The sequence below is a fragment of the Mytilus californianus genome, unplaced genomic scaffold (genome assembly GCF_021869535.1).
Source record: "Mytilus californianus isolate M0D057914Y unplaced genomic scaffold, xbMytCali1.0.p SCAF_14, whole genome shotgun sequence".
Classification (NCBI taxonomy): Eukaryota; Metazoa; Mollusca; class Bivalvia; order Mytilida; family Mytilidae; genus Mytilus; species Mytilus californianus.
This window is the reverse complement of record NW_026262626.1, coordinates 14,150,184-14,175,544: the sequence shown is the minus strand read 5'-3', so window position 1 is coordinate 14,175,544 and position 25,361 is coordinate 14,150,184. Positions and strand designations below refer to the sequence as shown.

At 31.9% G+C, this 25,361-nt stretch overlaps 1 protein-coding gene across 1 annotated transcript; it reads right to left on the bottom strand.

Moving 5' to 3' along the window:
• Positions 1–220: 220 nt before the first annotated feature.
• Positions 221–7,779, bottom strand: LOC127724257 (uncharacterized). Its single transcript, XM_052231198.1, has 7 exons — positions 7,577–7,779; positions 6,767–6,942; positions 5,182–5,327; positions 3,384–3,600; positions 2,936–3,124; positions 2,382–2,450; positions 221–894 (listed from the first exon to the last, which is right to left on the bottom strand). The coding sequence occupies exons 1-5, from the start codon at positions 7,678–7,680 to the stop codon at positions 3,093–3,095; spliced, it is 675 nt and encodes a 224-aa protein (XP_052087158.1). The 5' UTR covers positions 7,681–7,779; the 3' UTR covers positions 221–894; positions 2,382–2,450; positions 2,936–3,092.
• Positions 7,780–25,361: the final 17,582 nt, after the last annotated feature.

The following is a 25,361-nucleotide window of genomic DNA, read 5'->3' as shown; positions in this document are numbered from 1 at the left end:
TGCAGATGGAAATATAATTACATATTTCACGGGGGGTCAAATATCGTAAATTGAGAATTATCCACAAAAAGAGGGGGGGGCTGAATTGATTCTAAATTAGAAGAGAGGATAACAAATTTTGCATAAATTTCAAAGGGTGGTTCAAAAATGCACATAGGTGACACTTTCACAATGACCAGCCCAAACTCACTGATAAAAAAAAATAACAATATAAAAAATATAAAGTCTCAATAATTTATTAATTTTTTATAGCATTGAGGCAATATATGGCCTAAAGTGTTTGGAGTAAAATAATTCCAACTTTGGAAGCAGACAACCAACACAGTAGTCATGATTAATTTCAATTTTCTCAACAAAGAGGTCTTTAAATGTATAAACAATGAAATAACAATGTTCTCTCTGTGATAAAAAAAGTTGACCCTGAATTTGGTCGTAATAGTTTGATGTTTTTCTTAATGTTATATTGTTATCTTTGCCATATTCCAAAAAAGAAAAATTGACTCCTGGCGCAATACTCTCATCTCGTCCTGTATATGGACACTTCACCTCCACAACACAATCATCTCCAATTAAGGCATCTGGGGAAGCTCCAAGAAATGGTTTGTCAGCAGAAATAAACAGTCCACATGTTTGACATTTCAATTGAAACTTTTGTTCAAACTGTGATATTGCCTTCTGCTCGTACATTTTACCATGCAATACAGATTTTACATTTAGGAACTTTTGAGAGCACAATGATTCACATAGTTTTTGTACATTTCTCCTTGTGGTCATCTTTGAAATTTCTCCAAACCTAGATGCTGTTATCCTCCACTGTCTTAAATAAAACCATTTCTTGTTGCTGGATTGCCCTCTTGTCTCCTTTTCAGCCAATTTTGCCTGTTGTACTGTAACCTAAAATAGCAGTGAAATCAATATAAAATCTTGACTTTAAGGAATTTTCAGCATGTAAATGTAGCAAGTAGTTTTTTTTATTTTATATAGTTTAAAAGATATCTCATAATATTATTAATTCGTATATTTTAACTAATTTGATTCGTTCAGGGATAGTCACATGTTAAACTATATTTTCGAAGGTAGAGAGAAAACGGCGGATAGCAAAAAGCATATTGCACAGCAAAAAGCATATTGCACTGTTATTTTTAGAATATCTAAAATCCGATATACTTCGTGACGTCATGTAATAAAATTTCATGATATTGTTAAAATTTTTATAAAAAGATATTTATGATCGACTATTTGAAGAAAAAAATCTTCAGATACATAAGATGTGAAAAAACAACAAAAAAAGCAAATGAAATAACAACTAATTATGTTGTAATCGTCTAGGAGACAATATGATATCTATAAAATTCCAACAAAATCAAATGACGATTTTGATACAAATGTGGTTGGAAATTAATAACATAACAATTATAGCCTATTTATGAGGTCAATACAGGATATATCGACCCAAAGAAGTATATCGACCTCGGACTTCGTCCTCAGTCAATATACTTCTTTCAGGTCAATATATCCTTGTATCGACCTCATACAAAGACTATAAGTGTATATAGTTTATAAGATATCTCATATAGTTTATAAGATATCTCATATAGTTTATAAGATATCTCATATAAATTATAAGATATATCTCATATAATTTATAAGATATCTCATATAACTTTATGAGATATCTTATAAACTATATAAGATTTCTTAAAATCTATATAAGATATCTAATAAACTATATAAGATTTTAATAAACTATATAAGATATGTTATAAACTTATAAACTATATAAGATATCTCATATAGTTTGTAAGATATCTCATATAATTTATAAGATATCTTATAAAGAAAACTATATGAGATATCTTATAAAGAAAATTATATGAGATATCTTATAAACTATATATATATATAAGACATGTTAGATAAGATTTATAAGATAAAATATTTGATTATTTTTTATATAAAATATCTTATATAGTTTATAGGATATCTCATGAATTCACTCAATCCTTTTAATTTTATTAAGAAACAAAAACATTCATTCAATCATAAGATGTGTTATATTGAAATATAAGTTATTTGGTACCAGGTACTGAATAAACAGACAAACATGTTTAAAAGTGTGAAAACTATCCCATATTGAAAATAAAAAAAAGACTTAACTATTTTGAGTACAACAAAGATCAGTAAATTGTCTGGTTATTGGTACCCTATATGCTAGCTAAATATTTCTTATTCGGGGCTTGTGAATTGTTAAATTTAAGTATGAAAATTATTTAAGAGTTTTTATACATTATTATTTATTGTACATAAGATATTTTGGAGTTGCCTTTTATTGGCACTGATTTACATATAAATTGATACTGCAAATGAATTTTTCATCTTACCATTAAAGCTCTGTCAACCCAATATTCAGCAAATGGTAACGACAGATAGTCATGATCAAGCTGGGCAGTCTGAAATACAAATTTAAAATAATATTAAAGAAGCCATGTGCATAAATCTAACTACAATGTATATGATATGAGTTATTTTTTAAACATGGAGTTATCTACCTTTGACTAACAAAATTTATATAGATATACTACATATTACAGTGAATTTGGCAATATGAAAACTCAAGGCTACTTGCTTTCTTTTGTTAATATATAGTTTTTTTAGATTGTATTATATGAGCACCAGAAATTTGACTTTACAAGACAAGTGGTATGTTTAAAAATCGACAGGCAATGTAAATTTTCCAAAAATCAAGAACATGCAAACTTTTTGTCTTTATCATGTGTGTGATTCAAACAGGTTTATTACTAATATATGACTGTATACATTGTTAATGTTGTTAAAAGTTAATTTTATTCTATGTATTACCTAAAATTTGTTAATTTTATTTGAAATAAAGATATTTTTTCAAGTTTTTCTTATGAATCATCAACTTCCATTGTACCTCTATATCAGCTGCAGGAAAAATATATCTCAGTGTAAGGTCTTGAGATGATTGAGAGCAAAAATTAATCATGGTGTTTCTGACATGGTCTGTAAACCCTTCCATATTTCTGTACTTCTGTGGTCTTGGGTCCTCTAATATTTCTGTTGGTTTCCTTTTAGCAAGTTTTTTCAATTTTCACTGGAACACCTAAAATATAAAATAAAGGAAAATGAAGGAAAACAAAAAACAAAAACTCTAGTTAAAGGCCTGGTGGAGATATAGTTTCTGAACTTTGACATATGTTTCCATATATGTTTAACTCTTTAGAACAATACCGACGTAAAACTTCATGTACTGTTGCTTTATGGTGGGGCATAAACATATAAAGAAATGAAACTTGTTTATTCTCTCAATTCTTTGGTTGAAATAAATAGCTTTTACAGGACACTCAGGTAAAAGAAGTTACCATTGTAATATGTCTTTGGTTGTTGAAAAGTCTGTAAACCTTCTGTACATGATTTCTGTATTGAAATTTCTCCAGTATTAGAGAAAATATTAGCCATTAACAGCACTGCAGCAACATGCTTGCAGGTGGCATTGGGACCCTTTCCTGCTGGACATTCACACTTTGAATTAACTGGGCTGCCAGATTTGTCAAGTTTGATATGATAGTTGTAAGATACCTGCAAATAAAACTAGAGGCTCTAAAGAGCCTGTGTCGCTCACCTTGGTCTATGTGCATATTAAACAAAGGACACAGATGGATTCATGACAAAATTGTGTTTTGGTGATGGTGATGTGTTTGTAGATCTTACTTTACTGAACATTCTTGATGCTTACAATTATCTCTATCTATAATGAACTTGGCCCAGTAGTTTCAGTGGAAATTATTTTGTAAAAAATTACAAAATTTATGAAAATTGATAAAAATTGATTATAAAGGGCAATAACTCCTTAAGGGGTCAATTGACCATTTTGGTCATGTTGACTTATTTGTAGGTCTTACTTTGCTGTACATTATTGCTATATACAGTTTATCTCTATCTATAATAATTTTCAAGATAATAACCAAAAGCTGAAAAAATTTCTAAAAATTACCAATTCAGGGGCAGCAACCCAACAACGGGTTGCCTGAATGGTCTGAAAATTTAAGGGCAGATAGACCTTGACCTAATGACCAATTTTGTTTTGAAAGATTTGCTGGAAATGCTTTGGGTTTAGATATATGAGCCAAAAACTGCATTTTACCCTATGTACTATTATTAGCCATGTCGGCCATCTTGGTTCACGGGCGGGGTCATCAGACACAATTTTTAAACTACATACCCTAATGATGATAGTTTACAACTTTGGTCAAATTCATCTCAGTATTTTCAGAGGAGAAGATTTTTGTAAAAGATAACAAAAATTTACGAAAAATTGTTAAAAATTGACTATAAAAGAGCAATAATTCCTTAAGGGGTCAACTGACCATTTTGGTCATGTTGACTTATTTGTAGAACTTACTTTGCTGAACATTATTTCTGTTTACAGTTTATCTCTATCTATAATAATATTCAAGATAATAACCAAATACGGCAAAATTTCCTTAAAATTACTTATTCAGGGGCAGCAACCCAACAACGGGTTGTCCGATTCATCTGAAAATTTCAGGGCAGATAGATCTTGACCTGATAAACATTTTTAACCCTGTCAGATTTGCTGTCAATGCTTTGGTTTCAGAGATATAAGCCAAAATCTATATTTTACCCCTATGTTCTATTTTTAGCCATGGCGGCCATCTTGGTTGGTTGACCGGGTCACCAGACACATTTTTGAAACTAGATACCCTAATGATGATTGTGGCCAAGTTTGGTTAAATTTGGCCCAGTAGTTTCAGAGGAGAAGATTTTTGTAAAAGTTTACGGACGACAGACGCGGGACGACGGACGCCAAGTGATGGGCCAGGTGAGCTAAAAATTAAGTGAAGCTTAATTTTAAAAATAAATCAGATGGTTTTATTTGAAAATGCCAACTAAAGCATAAATTGGTTTGGCAGAGCAGTCACCCAATATAAGTAAACTGAAAGAGATACAATAATGGTTAATAGAAAAAGTATTACAGAGAATAATCATGAAAATTGGAAAATATGAAGCAGAAATTATTAACACTTATTTGATCTTAGACGAGGTAATTCTCTCAAATAGAATATTTCACATATAACAATCTAATATACATTATATAAATGTCATGAGGATGGGACAAAACTGTTTATTGATGCAAACCTGTTTTTTCATGGCTGCACCAACAATACCACTTAGAAAAATACCATCAACAAGAATAAGTACAGAACAAGCCAGGATTTTTTTCGCTTGTAGCAAATCTCTGCCTTTCTCCAATGCCTTAATGTCGCCATTCACCTGCTTATCGCCTGTAAAAATTATATATAAATATAATAAATACATAAATGATTTGGAAAATACGTTGAAGGTTTTCGATTTATGAGTCCACAATGCTCTTCAGCTGGATAATTTATGTGGCATATTACCATTTTCATTTGTGTAATTTCCAGACGAAAAGCGCGTATAACACGCAAAATTATAAGCATGGTGCCTGATGAGTTGTTTGGTTTTTAACAATGCAGTCATTTAGAATTCCATACAAATACAAAAAATGTAGCTTCTCCAAACCTTTAACATTACAATTAACAGCGGCTCAAATTTCCCTGGACGAATAAACATTTAAGGTTGAAAAAGACATAATCCATTCTTCGTTAACACTCTTTTTTAAATAAAAAATCATTAAATTAATCATTCATCCTAGACAATACCGACAAACTTGCAGATTTTTAGTTTTTTTTTTCTAAATATAAGCATAGTTGTTAATTTCTGTGTCATTTTGGTCTCTTGTGGAGAGTTGTCTCATTGGCAATCATACCACATCTTCTTTTTTTATATATAGTAAAATGATGTCCCATATTAGAGTAAAAATCTGTTTATGGCGCTTTGTTGATTGGACCTCATCTGATAAACAATAATATAAGTTGCAGATCACCTTAAAATTGTTGAGGTTCGTAAATCTTGAACAAAAATGAAATCAATGAAAATAAAAAATACATATTTATAAAAAGATTTTAACCTGCTAATTATGAGCTTTTATCATAGTTTAGCTCTACTTTGTTTAAGGAAAAGCAAATGTATACTTAATTCACTAAAGCTATAAGATAAAAATTATATAAGATCCATAAAGCAATGGAAATCAACATTGTATATTTTATATAAACATTAATACTTGTAACAACATATATAAATAATATTATAAAAATGATTTTTGGGTTTTTCAGAGGACATTTACCGGTGACAATTACAGAATTTTTTTAATATGGGCGCCGCTATATTTTTTGGTTCTTCATGCAAAGCATTATAGCAATTACTGATTGATGACTACTTGTTTGGTAACTTCACGGGGGGGGGGGGGGGGGGGGGGGGGGGGGGGAGGTCTCTTCCTATATGAAGGTATATACATATGTGCCACTGGAATGGGTCTCTTTTGTGATACGTCAAATATATCAATGGGGTGCAATTTTACCGAGGAAATATATCAATAGGTAGTAATTGACCAATTGTGATATTTCAATGGTTCATAATTTTTCAGTTTGTTGTGCAACCATCTTCACAGAATTTCCCAAACTCTTTGTCATTAAAATTTCCACATCTGCTGAAGCTTCTTGACACAAGTTTTGTTATTGATCAAATTTTATTACATTGTCACAATTAATAATCTTTACCCATGAATATATGAATGTTGAGACCCCCCGTGGGTAACTTTCACTTTAAAATACTTCCCCACCTATAACATGGAGATACTAACCTGCTAATCTAAATAAAAAATAGCCATCAATTTGCTCTCTGGTCACCTTGGAAAATACCAATCTATGATCTGCTATAGGCTGCTTATATCCATGTTTTGGCCATTCTATATCTATAGCTTCTGGAATTTCTATGATGGGGGGTTTGAAATTATGATTTCTGTCATATGCAACCAGTCTATAAGCATAATTATTGTGTGTGAATTCAAAATTAAAACAATTTATTTCTTATGTAATAATTAGGACATTTAAAAGCATTTATTTATTTGGTTAAAATTTTGTTGTGAAGAATTAATATTTTATAATATTGATACAATATATAGACAATGATTATTTTTTGCATGTTATTGTTTTGTTCATAAGCTTCACAGGCACTTAATTGTTTCTATCACTTGGAAGGTCTTCTATCCATGTTATTGTATAATACAAGAACATGGAAAGTAGACCTTCCCATTGATAGAAACAAGTGCATGTGATAAGATTGTTCTATATTTCAACTAAATCAAATTGTTCAAAAAAGTACCTTGTTTAGATCAAGAGAAAAGAAAAACAATTGACAAAATATCATTACCAAATATACAAAATTATACTTTAGACATTTCCGCTTCTTTTGGTGCCAAGTTCATCAAAATCTAACAATGAATACGAACAAAATATTTTTTATATGAAATGTTTACAACATAAAAAATTTGACAATTACTTTTGACATTTTTTCCACGTACTCACTGTACATACATGACATAAGCAGACTTTAAAGTCGTGAGCAGCCTATAAAAAGTTGTGCATTTGACATGATTTTGTTCATCATATACCTATCAATCAGATCTGCCTTTCGTCCTGTGATTACTGCACCCTTAATGCTCAGTTCAGCCTTCAATTTCGGGACGGTCCACAGGCTGTATTTTGCCGCCGCCATAGTTTACATTAGTTACAAGCGTCTCGTTGAAAATAAAACGCACGCTTAACCACCGCTAACGTTTAGGCGGATCCGGCGTTCAAAATTACGTGATTGTTAACCATTTCAGTGTCAAATATCGAGTAATGGATCAGGTGGCGATAGGATCATTGCGTGTAAAATGATGATCCGAGTAAAATAAGAAGTATATTCTGCAAATAAGCTGTGGCTTCAGGTGATGATTTTGTCGAGGATCGAAAAATGCCGACAATTCTTTCTTTTGTATCACCCATTGCAAATTAAAATTAATAAAAAAAAATATACTAAACATAAATACTCATTTCATTTTCATTACAACTGCATGATCAACTCATAGATATCACATTAGTGGAGCAGAGTTGGGTTTAGGAGTAAAATTGCTTTTATTATATATTGATATCTTTTGAAAATCGATAACTCATCATGCTATAAATGGATTGCAACCACTTTTTAATGTAGTGACTATGATTGTGAAGGTAAACCATGGTCCAGAGAGGAGTGAATCATATGGGAGATATCATGGATAAGAAAATAGAAAACGTTGGCATCAAATGGGATCAACGAAAAGAGGTATTTAAAATCGACCATAATATAATATTCAAGATTTAAGAAAATTTGCATAGCTAATGACGCCATTTAATATTGATGAAGAATAATTGTTATCCGATAGTTTTTTTGAATTTTGTATTCTTTGCTTATTAATTTTTATAACATGTATTCGTTTGATGGTGTTCACTTTTAAGACGCCCGTTTGATTTAGTGACCCCAAGGTTGACTGGAGTCATTACCGGTATATTTTCCGATCGGCAGTAAAACCCTTGTCAAAGTGGGGCGTCCGTTTGGCGATGCGGGATGTACAAGTTTGCATTCGCGTCCGGTCAGAATGGGGGACGTTAATGCCCCGTGTAGAGAGAGTGCCACGCTCGGTGCACGTTAAGAACCCTTGCAACAACTCTTTGAGTGGTCCGTAGGTGGCTTGTTAAAAGGCAATATGTCGGTTTACATCCAATATTCCCTCATTTTCCAGTGGCAGTCTAAAATTCCCCAACCTTCATCCCTGACAGGACCTACCTATTGGATTTATTGTTAAACAGTCCTGGTCCTGAACATTTATGAGCTATTTCCAAAGGAAGTTTAACAATCATTTGTTTAGTGACGATCAGAAATTGTGTCGACTACTATCTAGTTTCACTACTAAATTTTATAGACATTAACTGCATGGTGAACACCTTGTCTCAATAATGAAAACTGATTTTTTTAGTTTTACATAGATCACTTTTTTAAAATCATTTAAAAATGCGTTATTGCTACTACCCATCAAAATCAAAGCTTCAAATATTCCTTGTACATTTTTTTAATACTTCAAATATGTCAATGAAGCGATATTGTGCTATCTCAGTCGTTTTTAATTTTAGTCGCCTGTCTAGAGGTAGAAGACTATTGTCAATACATGGATCTGTGATACTATAAGTTAAAGATTGTTTAGAAACAGGAAATGACATTCTGTTGAAAACGTATTACTAAGATTGTAAGTACAAGGTTTATTATTCTTATGTCGGACAAATAGGGAGTCGGAAGTGTTATAAAGACTTAAACTATCTGGAATAATGCCAATTAGATAGAAACACAGTTGTCGTTCCGAATACAACTTTTTAGTAGGTATTAATCGTAATGATAATAAATAAAATTAACGATGCGGAATACAACTTTTAAGTAGGTAATAATCGTAATGATAATAAATAAAATAACGATGTCAGAGCTGAGCTGACATAGTAGTGCGTCATCTCTAAAATGGCTACCGTTTTTTCCGATTTAAAAAAATAATTCGAATTATTTCTGGCTCTGCATAAAAACAGGCTGATATCCAGTTTTATACATCCATGGCTTTCAAGAATTCGGCTTTTAGCGTTCCTGTTAAAGGTAAGTTCAGAAAATCGCGTCGGGCGCCTAACATACATGAGTGTCGCTTCTATTTGTTGTAGTACTGAGTTGATACCTCTGCTGTTTGACTATCAGCCACCGAGGAACCCACGTTTATAAATTTAACCTTATTACGAATCTCAAGGTTTCAATTCCCTCCTGCAAAATTGAACTTCGATGGATTTGGCTTGAATTTAAGATCCTTTTGTTCATACAGTTCTCTAACTTTTCCGATTCTTGTACATCCTTGGCTTTCAAATATTCGGCTTTAAGCGTCCCTGATGGAAGGTAAATCTAGAAAAAGAGCGTCGGACGCATACAATTTATAAAGTGATATTTTTATTTTTCGTCCCGATTTCTGTTTGTCCCGGATCAATAGATAAGGAAAATAAGTATTTACAGATACTTGCAATGGAAATAAGATTAAACGATAAAAAGATATGTATAGATTCATTACTACTTTAAAATTAAAGACACTGACTGCATGTTGATCACCTTGTCTCGTATATGAATCTATTAGAGCATCTTGTCTCATAAGAATCAATTAGAACATCTTGTCTCGCATATGAATCCATTAGAGCATCTTGTCTTACAAATGAATCCATTAGAGCATCTTGTTTTACAAATGAATCCATTAGAGCATCTTGTCTCACATATTAAATCCATTTAAAAAGTAAAATAAACACTGCAAGAACAGGACAAAAAATGATTATATTTAAAGAGAGAGAGAGAGAATTGATGTTTTTTTTTAAATTTTTATAAACAAAATATTTAGATTCTGTAAAGCATGTGTTACCTTTACATTAATATTTCAACGTGTAATACTGCTTATACTTTTCAATGCTGCAAACTACTACATAAAACAATTAGCAACTTTCCGTCGGCGGGTATCCTTTTATTTACTTTATTCTGATGATGTTCTTAGATTATTGTATTCCTTCTGTAACAAAAAAGATTTTAGCAATGACATTTTAAACTCGCTATGGTAAATTGCATCAATATATGATATGTGTAGTTATTCGGAAAAAGATGATATAGTTCAGAAACGGTTCACTAATATGTTGACAAGTTCTTGTTACCATGCCCTGTCATATTACCTGCTACCAATTCAAATAACGTACGAAATGATTGTGAGTTTTCCTCAGTCTACATCCAGAAGTCATATGGTCGTCTATTAATCAACGAAATTTTATTTCAAATAGTCATATTGTAAAGATGGTAGAAGTCTTCTTCTTTGTTTTGTATATTGGTAGAATTAATTAAGTGTATAAAAAAATCTAAAATTCACTGTATCACAAAAAAATAAATGTGGCGGTGGATTTAACAGGATCTTGTATCTCATAAACACCATCAGGACTGTAGCAAACATAATTTTTCTTCTTTTGTTCATAATAACGTTCAATGTAAATCTAAAATGCAATTGATTTTTAGACGGTTAATTCGATTTAGGTCAACTCTGTTAATTGTTTCAGCACAGTCTGTTTGTTTTTTGAATGATTTATTGTAAATGAAAGACTCTAAATAACATCAAATTAAATCCTTCAGATTTGTGTGTGTTTGTTTCAAATATATTTCTCAATATACAGGTTGAATTGAACAGTCTGAGTTAAATAAGACTGAATGGTACATTCAAGAAACCAATTTTATCTAAATTTTGAATGTTTTGAATTTCATTTGTAGAAATAAAAGATACTTTTATTTGTCTGTTGAATTTCTCTTCTCAAAATTTTTAACGGATTTTATCCATGGTAAAATGATTCAGACACACACTTGGTTACCATTGGACAAAAGAACAATTTAAGACCGTCAACCATGCTTGCTCTTCTTAAAACAATCCCCACGGGTGACTGGGGAATAGAAATATAGTCACCATTGGTCTTTCTCCGACCGGCGGTAAAACCCTCGCTAAAGTGGGGCGTCCGTTTGGCTGTGCGGGATGTACAAATTCGCAGTCACGTCCGGTCAGAATGGGGACGTTAAATCCGATGCCTCGTGTAAAGAGAGTGCCACGCTCTTTGCACGTTAGGAACCCTTGCAACAGCTCTTTGAGGGGTCCGTAGGTGACCTGTTGCAAGGCTAAATTTATGTCCCTATCCAATTTACCTACATTTCCTGTGGCAGTCTAAATTTCTTCGACCTTAATCCCGGAAGCCCCTATTATAGAACCTACCTATTGTATTTATTGTTAATTTGTTCTCGTCCTGAATATGCATGAAATATTTGCCACTTGACGTTAAGCAACCAACAATCAATCAATCAATCTTCTTAAAACACGGAACATGCTTAAGAAATTTTAGTGACATGTAAATTAAAATACAAATATGCACACTTCTTGTATTCTAAACTGTAGTGCTATATATACCTTTTAAGTAGTAGCTTTTAAAATTGAACAATTTAGTGCTTTACCAAACACTATGAACATGATAAAGTGTAGTGTTGCATGTTCTTTTATCATTGAATAGTTACTTTTGTATTTGATGTTACAACTGTCGACATTGATCCACATTATATATTGTTTCTTTTTTATTATTAAATTAATAAAATTGTTATACATTTTTGTTTATTTCTTTACAATGTATCAGATTTTTTATATACATTTAATTCACTTTTAATGCAACAAGAACATCAAATTCTCATTTGAATAAATTCCACCACGGTAATTGTGTAATCGTTTACAACTATGCATTTGTCACATTGGAAGTTATATCACATGTTCATTGGGTTCGGCTGCCCAGTGCATACGACAGACCGTCACAGTCTTACATCGTCCACTTCCTTCCAGTATCCGAACCAACGCGTTTGTTTTTCCACTAAAACCTATGTCTAGATGAAATAAAAATGTATCTGAAATTTAATAATGAGTTAATGAAATGATTATAAACAATTGATTATTCGTCGTAAACACATCTCTATCAACCAAATTATGTTAGGTGAATTCGATAGAGCTATATCAATTTTGTTTTAGCTTATTTTCACATTTTTCTGTACAATCTTTTATGGTTTTATTCATGTATTTGTCACATATCCTTTTATGAACACGGATTTCTAAATATTGAATCCACCAATACAAATCATTTTTATATTCAAGTCTTGCCTACCTGTCTTTTGCTTTGGTTTGCGGAGAGATTATCCCATCGTTGATTACGTCATTTATGGTTCTATCCCTACTTGTCGGCTGTTTGTAAATTATATTCAACTGTGCTTATACGAACTGGTCTCTGTTCAAATAATATTTATTTTTTTATAAGTTCATGGTTGATTATTTTTTACCAGTGTGGTAACTTCCAGTGGCAAATATTTCATGCATGTTCAGAACGAGAACAAATCAACAGCAAACACAACAGGTTGGTCCTGTAATAGATGCCATCCGGGATGACAGTCGAGGAAAATTTGACTGCCACGAAAATGAGGGTACAGTGTAAATTGGATAGGGACAGAAATGTTGCCTTGCAACAGGCCACCTACGGACCCTCATATAGTTGTTAAATGCAGACAGCGTGACACTCTCTCTCTACACGAGGCATCGGATTTAGCGCCCAATTGTGACCAGATGGCTGCTTACTTGTACATACCACACATCCAAACAGACGCACAACTTCAATTCGGTAAGGGATTAACTGCCGGTCAGAAGAAGACCTGTAGTGACCATATTTCTTTTCCCCAGTCAACATTGAGGTTTAAGTACAAATGTATATGCCAGATGAATCCTAAGTTTCTAATTACTCTTTTTGTTAAATGAGAAATAAAGTTACATTAGACACTACATTGGTGTTAGTCTCATCTGATGTTGTATATGCTTTAACAAAGGTTTTGATAAACAAGTATAAAAAGGAATTTTTTTTTTTTTTTTATTGATTGATTGTTCGTGTTTAACGTCCAGTGGCAAATAGTTCATGCATGTTCAAGACGAGAACAAGTTAATAATAACTACAATACGTAGTTTTTGCAATGGAGGCCGTCTGGGATATAGGTCAGAGAAATTTTGACTGCCACTGGTAAATTGCGGTTTATTGGACAGGGACCGAAATTTAGCCTAGTAAAAGGTCACATACGGACCCCTCAAAAAGTTGTTGCAAGGGTTTTTAACTTGCAGAGAGCGTGGCACTCTCTTTATACGAGGTGTCGATTTGACGTCCCCATTCTTACCGGACTTGGCCGAGTACTTGATACATCCCGTATGGCGAGGGTTTTACTGCAGGAGTGACCAACGTGACCATATTTATATTCCCAAGTCACCATTGGGGGTAAAAGGAATTGAAGAATGCATACTAATTAAGCTTCCATAAGATGCATCTATCCATGAAAATTTGATCATATTTTTGAATATTTATGTCTTATCATAATACTGGATATATAATCAATAGGGATAGCCTAAATTTTGAAAAGGATTCTTCCTGTTGCTATATAAGACCCATAACATGTTCAATTCCCGTAGTAGTGAATTCGTGTGCATTATTTTGCTGTGAAGAATGGAGTCCATACAGCCGATGCAGGTCATTCAGCACTAACTGGACATTATTTTTAGTAATCTCTATTCCTTTTCCGACCCTGTCGAATACTTCAAGAAAACTTCTCAATTTATTCTCATATAAGAAAGCTGGTTATTGAATTGTTCATTTACATTTCTCATGAACTTGGAATGGATATAAAGCTAGACAACGGAGTTAAACCAGTAAAAGTTTCCAAGATAAGTTAAGTCTGTTCTTGTGTCTTTTACTGTGCTCAGATAATATAAATGTCGCTGGTCCCTTGCTTTAAATGTATAAATTTTATCAATATCCACACTCTCCTTTAGACCAATTAATGTGTTAGAATACATAGCATTACTGGCAAACAGCTTTGCTTGACTTGCATCTATTTCTTCTACCACCGTTTCCCTTTCATTTTCGATAACGTTTTCTTTCTCTGTATTTTTTTATTTCGGTTTTGCTTTTTTTTTTATGCTACTAAATTGATTGATGTCTTAGCGAATGTCTCAAGTGTTTCCTTTATAGTTTTTCTGCTCCTACCTTGTCTGGTAGTTTTTATGGATTTTATAACTGCGAGTTGTTGAACGTATGTTCTTTTTATCGAAAAGAAAGTGCATCAAACCTGTTAAGCGGTTTATCATCTAGTTGGAGAAGGGCATCTTTGACATTAATCCTTTCTTCCACGTTAACCATTGTCTCGGAGATAGCTCAATCTTATGCAAGATACAAGATATTTTTTATTGTCCCAGTCACGGCGCCCATTACTGAGCAGAATAATCATTTTAATTACAAGACAAAGTATCAAAACAACATAATATAATATTCGAACAAAATAAAATAACAAAAAGATTGGTTATTAATGATTAGCATGATTGTTATAAAATAAGGTTTAATACAAATTGAATGTAGTAAAATATAATAATGTAATGATAAAATTGTCAAAATTTTGTAAGTAACACACTGCAACCAAGACCAAATTAGTCATGAATCCATGTGTTCTGAATATTATTATTATTATTATTATTATTGTATTATTGAATAATATTAATCAGTTCTTGTTTTGTTTTGAATAGTTCTGTAAGCAGCTGCTGAAGGATCTCAATGACATACCTATCCTTATTCATCAATAACCAGATGAATTGGTTTTCATCATTCATATTATTAAAATTTTCATATTTGGATTTTATTTTATTTAAGTAATGGTAACGCTTCCCATCATTTTAATAGGAAGTGTAATTCATCCTCTACTGTAACAGCAAAGTTGCATAACTTACACATACGTTTGTTTGCCTCTACTCCTTAGTATCTACCTGTTTAAATTTCCAATGAATGGTCACTTATACGAAATTTAGACAATAACCGTTTTTGTTTTCTATTTCCAATCATCAGATAAGGTTCAAATTCAAAATTAAATTTAATAATTTTCTATAGGTTCTCAATTTGTTATATATTGCAGTTTGATTTTTTCTTTCATCATTAAATAAGTTGAAGTTTCCAAATTTTTATGAATTTAGAGTTAAGGTTTTGTTTAACTTTCCTGACAATATAACTGGCTTTTAGTTTCTCATAGTTTTTTTTAGAAATGGCTCTAATTTTAAGTATTTAAGAATTTCTTGAATACAACCATACCATGATTCTTTTTTTAACAATGTCATATTTTTTTGATAAACTATATGCCTCTAATAGAATAGAGTCATTTTGATTTACATTTTTAACCATGTGACACCAATATTTAACAAGATTTTTTAATACTTAATTAATAATAGGGAAACTGCCAAGTTCTCCTCTGCATGCATTATTTGAAGATTTGTCTCTGACAACTAGAGTATATTTACAAAGTTTAGTATGAAGTTTCTCTAAAACTAGGTTTTTAATTTCTTTATCAATATAATATTCTATGTTATTTTTGTGTTTACTGGGAGAAAAATAGCCCAAATTTTAGATCCATATAGTAAGACGGGTCTTATGGTATGATAGAAAATATGTAACAATGTTTTTGCATTAGGATAGGCATGTGTAAAAATGTTTCTCATTTAAAAAAAAGCTTTCCTTCCTTTGTTTAGTAACTCTTGTTTTGCAGCAGAAAAGGTACCAGAAGCTGTAAATATTTGTATGTTGTACATTTTCAATATATTCATTTTCATATTTTATTTTAACATTTTTTTTTTTCTACTAGCTTTGTTAAAAACTAAAACTTTTGTTTTCTTTAAATTTAATGTCATTTTCCATTCATTTGAAAAGCCAGACAATTTATTTACACAATTTTGGAGTCCTTGCTCTGATGTGGACAGAAGTACTACATCATCTCATATAAAATTGAACTTATTGATTTAGATATTAGTTGGACAGGATCACATGACTCATCAAAATAGGTAGGGAGATCATTTACAAAAATATTAAATAAGTTGGGACTTAGGTAATCTCCCTGTCTAACACCCAAGCCGATCTAAAAAATCTGTTCTTAATTTATCTACTTTAACACAGGACTATGAACAGTCATACATGCTTTTGATTAAACTGTAAAATTTGGAACTTACTCCAATAAGTTTTAGCTTATAAAAAGCTGTAAATGAGATACAGAATTAAAAGCTCGCTTAAAATCAACAAAGCAAACATAAAGTGATTTATATTTTTGAACTAGATTTTGTAAGACAGACATGTGATCACTAGTTCTACAGCCTTTAACAAATCCAATTTGTTCTGGTCGTATAATATGCCTAGTATTTAGAAAATTAGATAACCTATTATTCAAAATTCTGTTAAATAGTTTTCCTATGTTGTCCCCAATTGCTATTTCTCTGTAATTAGAGGGGTCACATTTGGAACCTGATTTATGTAATGGGTAACTATGATTAAGACCCCAAAATGAAGGATATACTCCATTTGAGAATATCAAATTAAATTATTTACAGTAAAGGGGTATTATATAAGTTTGACTATACTTTATCATTTCATTTTACACTTGTAAAAACCCAGTTGCCTTAGCATTTTTCAATGATTTTATAGCCTTATTTATCTCTCCCTCAGAAATTCTGTAATCTAATTCATTAAAAATATGTTCATTTTCTAATTGTTTTAACTTTTCTATAAGTTTTAAATCAACATTATAGTCGTTTGCCAAGTTTAAGTGTTAAAAATGTTGCTTCCATTCATTTATGTCAATCATTGATTCATTTTTATTAGATCCTTTATCAGTCTGTTTTAATTTTTCCAGAAGATTCCAATAAGCTTTGGGATTTTGTTGTTGTAACATATCTAACTTATTAATAAGGTCTTGTTGGAATTTTCTCATTTTTCCTTTTCTTGTTTTTCTAAATATTTTCAGATGCTTGAAGAAAGAACCTCGGATATAGGGGCCATGATTAAATTTTTGCATCAGGGAGTATTTATGATATAAATCTTTTTTCATTGAGGACAAGTTTTTGTCAAACCATGGTTTATTTTTTTTTTTTTTTTTTTAGCCTTTGATTTTGAATGAATATTATTTCTTGTTTTTTTTAATGACATATAAGCTGCTGTTAAAAGTATATCATTAAGATCCTCAGCAGCAGAGTCCACAGTTATAGAATCAAATGATTTTTCATTAAAATTAGAAATCATATTCTGCATAGCTTTTGATGCCAAAGCAGTCTGAAACAAAACTGGTGAATTCTCATCCCAAGTAAATTTATCAGGCATGTGACTACTTTGAATTTTAGATGGTGGTGGAGAAAACCCACATTTAATCATACAATTTAACTGACAATGATCTGATAAATCTGGCAAATATTTATTGACAGCAAAATAAATAACGGAGGGAATTAAATCTTCAGAAACCAATATATAGTCCACCACGCTACTACCCAAAGGTTGAATACATGTATATTGACCCAAAAGATATCCTAACGTCCTGCCATTTAATAATCGTAGATTAGAGGAGATACATAATGAGAGCAATTGTTTTCCTCTAGAACTTATAAACTTATCCTGATTTAATCTGGACAGAATAGTGGTGTCCAACTTGTAATTATCAAATAAGGGCAGATGTTTATCTGAATCCATAATTATATAATCTGGCTCTTGTGCAGTTCTTTATCTGAATCCATATTTATATAATCTGGCTCTTGTGCAGTTCTAGCATTGAAATCTCCTGCTAGCAAAATATGACCATATTGTGAATATTTAATAATATCTTCCTCAATTATTTCTAGGATATCATAGTCTAAGTTTTTAGTAAAATTTGAATTTTCAGGGGGGTGGGGGGGAGGGGGGGGGGGTCGTAGACAAAACAAATGTACAAGTCCTCGTTTAAACCAAAAAAGGATTTGCATAGTTTTAACCAAATATAATTATTTGTTTTATGATTAAGACATTTTACCCCAGGTCTAACAGTTTTTCTTATATATATAGAAAGCCCACCATGTCTTCTTCCTGTTTTATTTGATTTGGGTCTAATTAAATGTACTGGTTTGGGAAATTCTATAAGTTCAAGACAATGGTCTAAATCACAGTGTGTTTCTTGGAGACATAAAATATCTTGGTCAACCAATTTTATCAATAAATTCCTGATCTTGGAATTTATTAAACCCTTTGCATTTGAAATCATTGATGTTCCATGCAGAATTTTTGTTGTTGTCTTTTTTAATTCCATATTATTGAATTATGAATGAGATGATAAAAAAGTATATTAAGCACATTTCTGAGTTTACTATTTTAAATAGCAGATGTTCAACTTGTATATATATATATATATATATAGCAAGAAATGGTATGAAATGTATCAGAGTATACTTCAGTATGAAAGAAGAAATATGTAATGGATTAAGGCAGAAAGCAGTCTTTTAAACTATATTGTAATGCGTTCGGCACTTCCGTTAACCAGCCAAAATTTTTCAAATTTTATTTTTTGGGGCGGGGATATTATATTCCTATTTTGGGTCTTCTGGTTATCGGGACAGCCTCACACAATTTATCTCTTATGTCGGAAAAGGTGGAACATGTTTTTAGCTATTAATTATTGGGTAAGTTGTCGTCTGCAAGTGCAGTAGCATGGCCTTGTATTAAAAATTGAAAGAAGTAAAGTGTGAAGTACAGTTTATTTATCGACTCGTTACTTGGTCTTACCATAGTCCCCCAGCCAAGTACACGATATGTACGTTATCCAACGCAATCATAGGTTAGAACGTTGTTTTCAATTTAGACTTGTTTATATTTTTTCGTTTGGGCTTGTATTATATTTGCCTTCCGGTTTATATGATCCGTTCATCCTATTTTGACTCCTCAAAATTCAAGAGTCTATCCTAAATTGAAGTAAATTGTATGGCTTTCCAAATACTAGTACCGTTTCGATTCCTAAAATCACTGAAGAGACATTAATTGTCGAAATCCGGATATGATGTACAAAAACCTTTGCACCTTTTGTTTGCGGTATACCATCTTTTCCGCAAGTTTATTGTTTTCTGTTTAGTATTAAATTTATAATTAAGATCCATTTATTACATTGGTGATCCGTTTATTTGGCAATCGCCAATGGCAGTCAGCAGGGTTTAAGAACATTTGTTGTTCGACCTGTTAGTCAAATGCGATTTGTTAAAATATACTTTTTTTAAACTTTTTTGGTCTTTTGGAAAATGTTGTTTGTGCTGTATTTAGACCCCTCTAACAAGAAATTTGTTTTGCATGCACACGTATAAAAATTGCGGTTTTTATCCAACGCAATCATAGGTTAGAACGTTGTTTTCAATTTAGACTTGTTTATATTTTTTCGTTTGGGCTTGTATTATATTTGCTTTCAGGTTTATATGATCCGTTCATCCTATTTTGACTCCTCAAAATTCAAGAGTCTATCCTAAATTCAGGTAAATTGTATGGCTTTCCAAATACCGTTTCGATTCCTAACATCACTGAAGAAACATTAATTGTCGAAATCCGGATATGGTGTACAAAAACCTTTGCACCTTTTGTTTGCGGTATACCATCTTTTCCTGCAAGTTTATTGTTTTCTGTTTAGTATTAAATTTATAATTAAGATCCATTTATCACATCGGTGATCCGTTTATTTGGCAATCGCCAATGGCAGTCAGCAGGGTTTAAGAACATTTGTTGTTAGACCTGTTAGTCAAATGCGTTTTGTTAAAATATACTTTTTCACTTTTTTGGTCTTTTGGAAAACGTTGTTTGTGCTGTATTTAGACCCCTCTAACAAGAAATTTGTTTTGCATGCACACGTATAAAAATTGCGGTTTTTATCCAACGCAATCATAGGTTAGATCGTTGTTTTCAATTTAGACTTGTTTATATTTTTTCGTTTGGGCTTGTATTATATTTGCCTTCGGGTTTATATGATCCGTTCATCCTATTTTGACTCCTCAAAATTCAAGAGTCTATCCTAAATTGGGGTAAATTGTATGGCTTTCCAAATACCGTTTCGATTCCTAACATCACTGAAGAGACATTAATTGTCGAAATCCGGATATGGTGTACAAAAACCTTTGCACCTTTTGTTTGCGGTATACCATCTTTTCCTGCAAGTTTATTGTTTTCTGTTTAGTTTTAAATTTATAATTAAGATCAATTTATTACATCGGTGATCCGTTTATTTGGCAATCGCCAATGGCAGTCAGCAGGGTTTAAGAACATTTGTTGTTCGACCTGTTAGTCAAATGCGTTTTGTTAAAATATACTTTTTCACTTTTTTGGTCTTTTGGAAAATGTTGTTTGTGCTGTATTTAGACCCCTCTAACAAGAAATTTGTTTTGCATGCACACGTATAAAAATTGCGGTTTTTATCCAACGCAATCATAGGTTAGAACGTTGTTTTCAATTTAGACTTGTTTATATAAATATATATATATATATATATATGTATATGTATAAAATTAATTAATATATAAGCACAATGTATACAGTTTGATGAACAGTAATGAATTACATGTACAAAAACAATGTGCATAGTCCAACGTTAATATGCAACTGTGGAAAAAATAAAAAAATAAATATTATAATAAAATATGATATTAAAAAGTTAATTAACATCAACTTAATTATAACAATAACATTTATTTAAAGCTTTTCTAGCTTTATTTGTCTTTATAAATTAAACCAAAACAAGAAAAGATTGTACAATTTGGAAGTATAAAGTACTACATACAACATGTACAAGATTTTGAAAGTTCTTTTACATCACAATATTTGTAAATAATCCATATACAAATGATACATATATGCAGTGGTATCTAATAATATCTAAAGGGTGTGTAATTCCCATAATCATAATAGTCATAATTCCTGAAGAGAACTTGTTGTCTTTGGAAATATGTGCACTAGCGTTGTTATAATACTGCTAGGTGACTACAAATGTGTCTTCATTCTCCATTTTCTCTGCATCACCTATATTTAAATATGTGTTTATAAGTTTTTACCAAATATTTATAAAGTTAAATTCTCTTTCACGTTTTGACTAAGAAGTTTAAGTCGCGCATTTTCCGCGTGTGGTCGGAACAACCATTTCACAAACGTTTTAATGGCCATCGTATCAACTATGATTGTAAGACAGACCTCCCTCTCAGTCGACTTCTCCTTGTCGCTATAAGACAGTTCTGATCCGACCCACAATCATCATCATTTGGGAAAAAGTCAAATAACAAAAATACCGAACTCCGAGGAAAATTCAAATTCGAAAGTCCGTAATCAAATGGCAAATACAAAAGCTCAAATTATAAGCCTAGTACCTTTTAATAGCTATTATTTGTGTGTGTATCTGTCCTGTATGTTCTCCCATTTTTTTGTATTGTAGTCCTGTCATGTAATCTTGTCATTGTAATTGTATATTTAACATTGCCATAAAAGCCGGAGGATTGGCTAGCCACGAAACCAGGTTCAACCCACCATTTTTTCTTAAAATGTCAGGAAAATGGCCATTGTTATATTGTAGTTCGTTTCTGTTGGTGTTGCATTTTAGTGTTGAGTTTCTGTTGTGTCGCATTTTAGTGTTGAGTTTCTGTTGTGTCGTTGTTCTCCTCTTATATTTGATGTGTTTCCCTCAGTTTCAGTTTGTAACCCGGATTTGTTTTGTTTTATTTTTTCTCAATCGATTTATGAATTTCGAATAGCGGTATACTACTGTTGCCTTTAGTTATCAAACAAGGATATTGGCTAAAAAAGTAGAAAACGATGGACCATATGGGATCAACGAAAGGAGGTAAAATAAAAACGACTATGTTGAACGAATCTATCCCATCGGCTAAAAAAGTAGAAAACGATGGACCAAATGGGATCAACGAAAGGAGGTAAAATAAAAACGACTATGTTGAACGAATCTATCCCATCGAACTAGAGATAAAGGATACTACAGATACAGTTAAGTTTGCCTCATATCTTGACTTACATCTAGAAATTGACACTGAGGGTAGGTTGAAAACAAAACTTTACGACAAAAGAGATGATTTCAGCTTCCCAATTGTGAACCTTCCATTTCTATGTAGCAGCATACCAGCAGTGCCTGCATATGGAGTATATATCTCCCAATTGATACGATATTCCCGGGCTTGTATTTCCTATCATGATTTCCTTGATAGAGGATTGCTGCTCACAAGGAAACTATTAAACCAAGAGTTCCGAATGGTGAAGTTGAAATCATCCCTTCGTAAATTGTACGGACGCCATCACGAGTTGGTTGACCGTTATGGAATAACCGTTTCCAAGATGATATCGAATATGTTCCTTATGTCGTAACTACAATACGCTTTCCTTTTCACGAATGTGACCTACCGAATTAGACTATTTACCGGATTTGTAATAAAATAAGCAACACGATGGGTGTCACATGTGGAACAGGATCTGCTTACCCTTCAGGAGCACCTGAAATCACCCCCAGTTTTTGGTGGGGTTCGTGTTGCTTAGTCTTTAGTTTTCTATGTTGTGTCATCTGTACTATTATTTGTCTGTTTGTTTTTTTTATTTTTGGCCATGGCGTTGTCATTTTGGTTTCGATCTATGAGTTTGACTGTCCCTCTGGTAACTTTCGTCACTCTTTAAAGCAGTACTAGATGTGTCACTTCATGTACAGATGTATAACTGCGCACTCCCGTCGGTGGTAAATACTTAATTTGAATCTAATTCACAAGAATATAGAAAGGCAAAACTCTAAACTGTTCCCCTTTTGTTTAAAATTAATTTGTATGTACTTCAAGATTATGCCGCTAACTTTTCTGCAAATTACACTATGTTCGATATCTTGTATGATATGACAATTGTTTTCCATTCGTTTGATGTGTTTGCGCTTTTGATTTTGCCATTTGATTTAAGACTTTCATTTTCGAGTTTTCCTTAGAGTTCGATATTTTTGCCATTTTACTTTTTACTGTATAAGGTATTGTTCTCCAAAACGACCCGACGTCTTGTTGAGTACTATCGTGATTCACTACTACTTTTGATCTTATATACACCGACTACATGATGAGCACTTTGTCTCAGTAATGAAAACAGGATTTTTTTTTATATAGATCACCTTTTCATCAACAGTTAAAAATGCAATACTGTATACTGTATACCCATAATAGGTAAAAATAGGGGTACAACAGTCAACATTGTATTATAATCTCAATCGCTATAAAAACAAACAAATATGTCGACAAAGAAAAACAAAATGGCATTTGGACGAAGCACATTAGCGAAAATGAAACACAAGAATACACAAAAAATGACCTCAGCACCAACAACACAATGGCGGGATGTACAGGTACCGAGTCACGTCTAAAGGATATTACCAAAAATGGACCAATCTCTATACGTTAATAATTTTCAAAAACAAATATAAGAACACTATAACACGTAATTAAGATGTCAGTACCTAGAATCAAGACCATCCTGTATTTTTTGTGAAGTTGATACGGAATATTTATTAACAAGGTCTTGGTATCTTCTGATGAACTTTTTTAGAAAAGGGAGGAATGATGCTATTTAGATAGAAGAAATACATTATATACAGCCCTTGGATGGTGTAAACTTCCCCCCCCCAAAAAAACGTGTATGGTGTAATGGTGTAATGTGCGATCGAAAATGGTGTGAATGAATGGTGTACGACATTTAAAACTATGCAAAATATTGATAAGAACTGATTTTTAATTTTATACATTAATATACAATATTGTGATCAAAATTCGTTTTAAATAAATCATTTTGTAGTCTCACGCTTTCTTTGAAATTAAATTGCATTATGGTGTAATGTGTAAGGTGGATGGTGCAAATGTGTATGATGTAATGGCACAGGGTGTATGGTGTAATGGTGCGAGTGGAAAGTTTACACCATCCAAGGACTGTATAAACAGTTAACTAAAATAAAGAGCCTTCAATAATTTGAATTAGGAATAAGACGGAGGTAAAATATCTCCAAAAATGACTCAACAATTGATTTGAATTAATTGAATAGTTTACAGCTGTGCACAATTAATTCTTTTGGTCGTTCATTCTGTCCATACTTTTAATTTTGCATTTCACAGAGTAATTTGGACTTTTTCTTTTTTGTCATGGCGTTGTCAGTTTATTTTCGACATATGAGTTTGAATGTCCCTTTGGTATCTTTCGCCTCTCTCTCTTTCTCTTCATGAAATAAAAACATCATCAGCTTACTGTATTGTTCAAAATTTTTGATTTTCACATTGTTTTCATATGTGGAATAATACATGTTTTGCAGCATTTATTAAATTACCATTTCAAATTATTTTCCAAGTAATGTGTTTTAATAACGTCAATGATATCCATATTTCTAAACGGAGTAAATACTGTTTTATTCACCTTTAAAAAAAGAAATACTTATGTCTTAGATACACCTTTTGTCTGAGGTTAATTATAAAGAATCATGAAGGTTTAAAAACTTTTATATTTCATCATATGTGTTCTCATAATAAATATTTTCTTAATTGTCATACCTCGCGTTTAAGGGTAAATTTTCAGCTGTCTAGCAACATTCCTTTGGAATTGGAATTCCTTATTACACAGATCACATTGTTTTTCCGCAACATGCGTAATTTTATTGTCTTGCAGGTGCCTTGTTTTTTGACAAAACACTTTGTCACATACTTCACTCTGTAATTACACAAGTTCAAGCTTTTCAAGTATTTTACTGTGATTTTAAAAAAAAGAAGAAACAACACTTATGAATCGAAGAGAGACCGTCAAACATGGCTAAACTAAAAAAATGAGTTAAAGCATCTTTAATCTTGTTTGTATGGTTATTTAGTGTGCGTCTGTATTGAAAATTCAATGTTAATTGACATTCTTTAAAAGAAACTGCAT

Bases quoted from the DNA above. Each gene is read 5' to 3' on its own strand.
- LOC127724257 (XM_052231198.1), bottom strand. From the start codon at position 7,680: ATGGCGGCGGCAAAATACAGCCTGTGGACCGTCCCGAAATTGAAGGCT. The intron at 6,943-7,576 runs GTATATGATGAA...TTATGCTTATAG, and splicing joins AAGGCAGATCTGATTGATAG to ACTGGTTGCATATGACAGAA. The intron at 5,328-6,766 runs GTTAGTATCTCC...TAATTTTTACAG, and splicing joins TTTTTTATTTAGATTAGCAG to GCGATAAGCAGGTGAATGGC.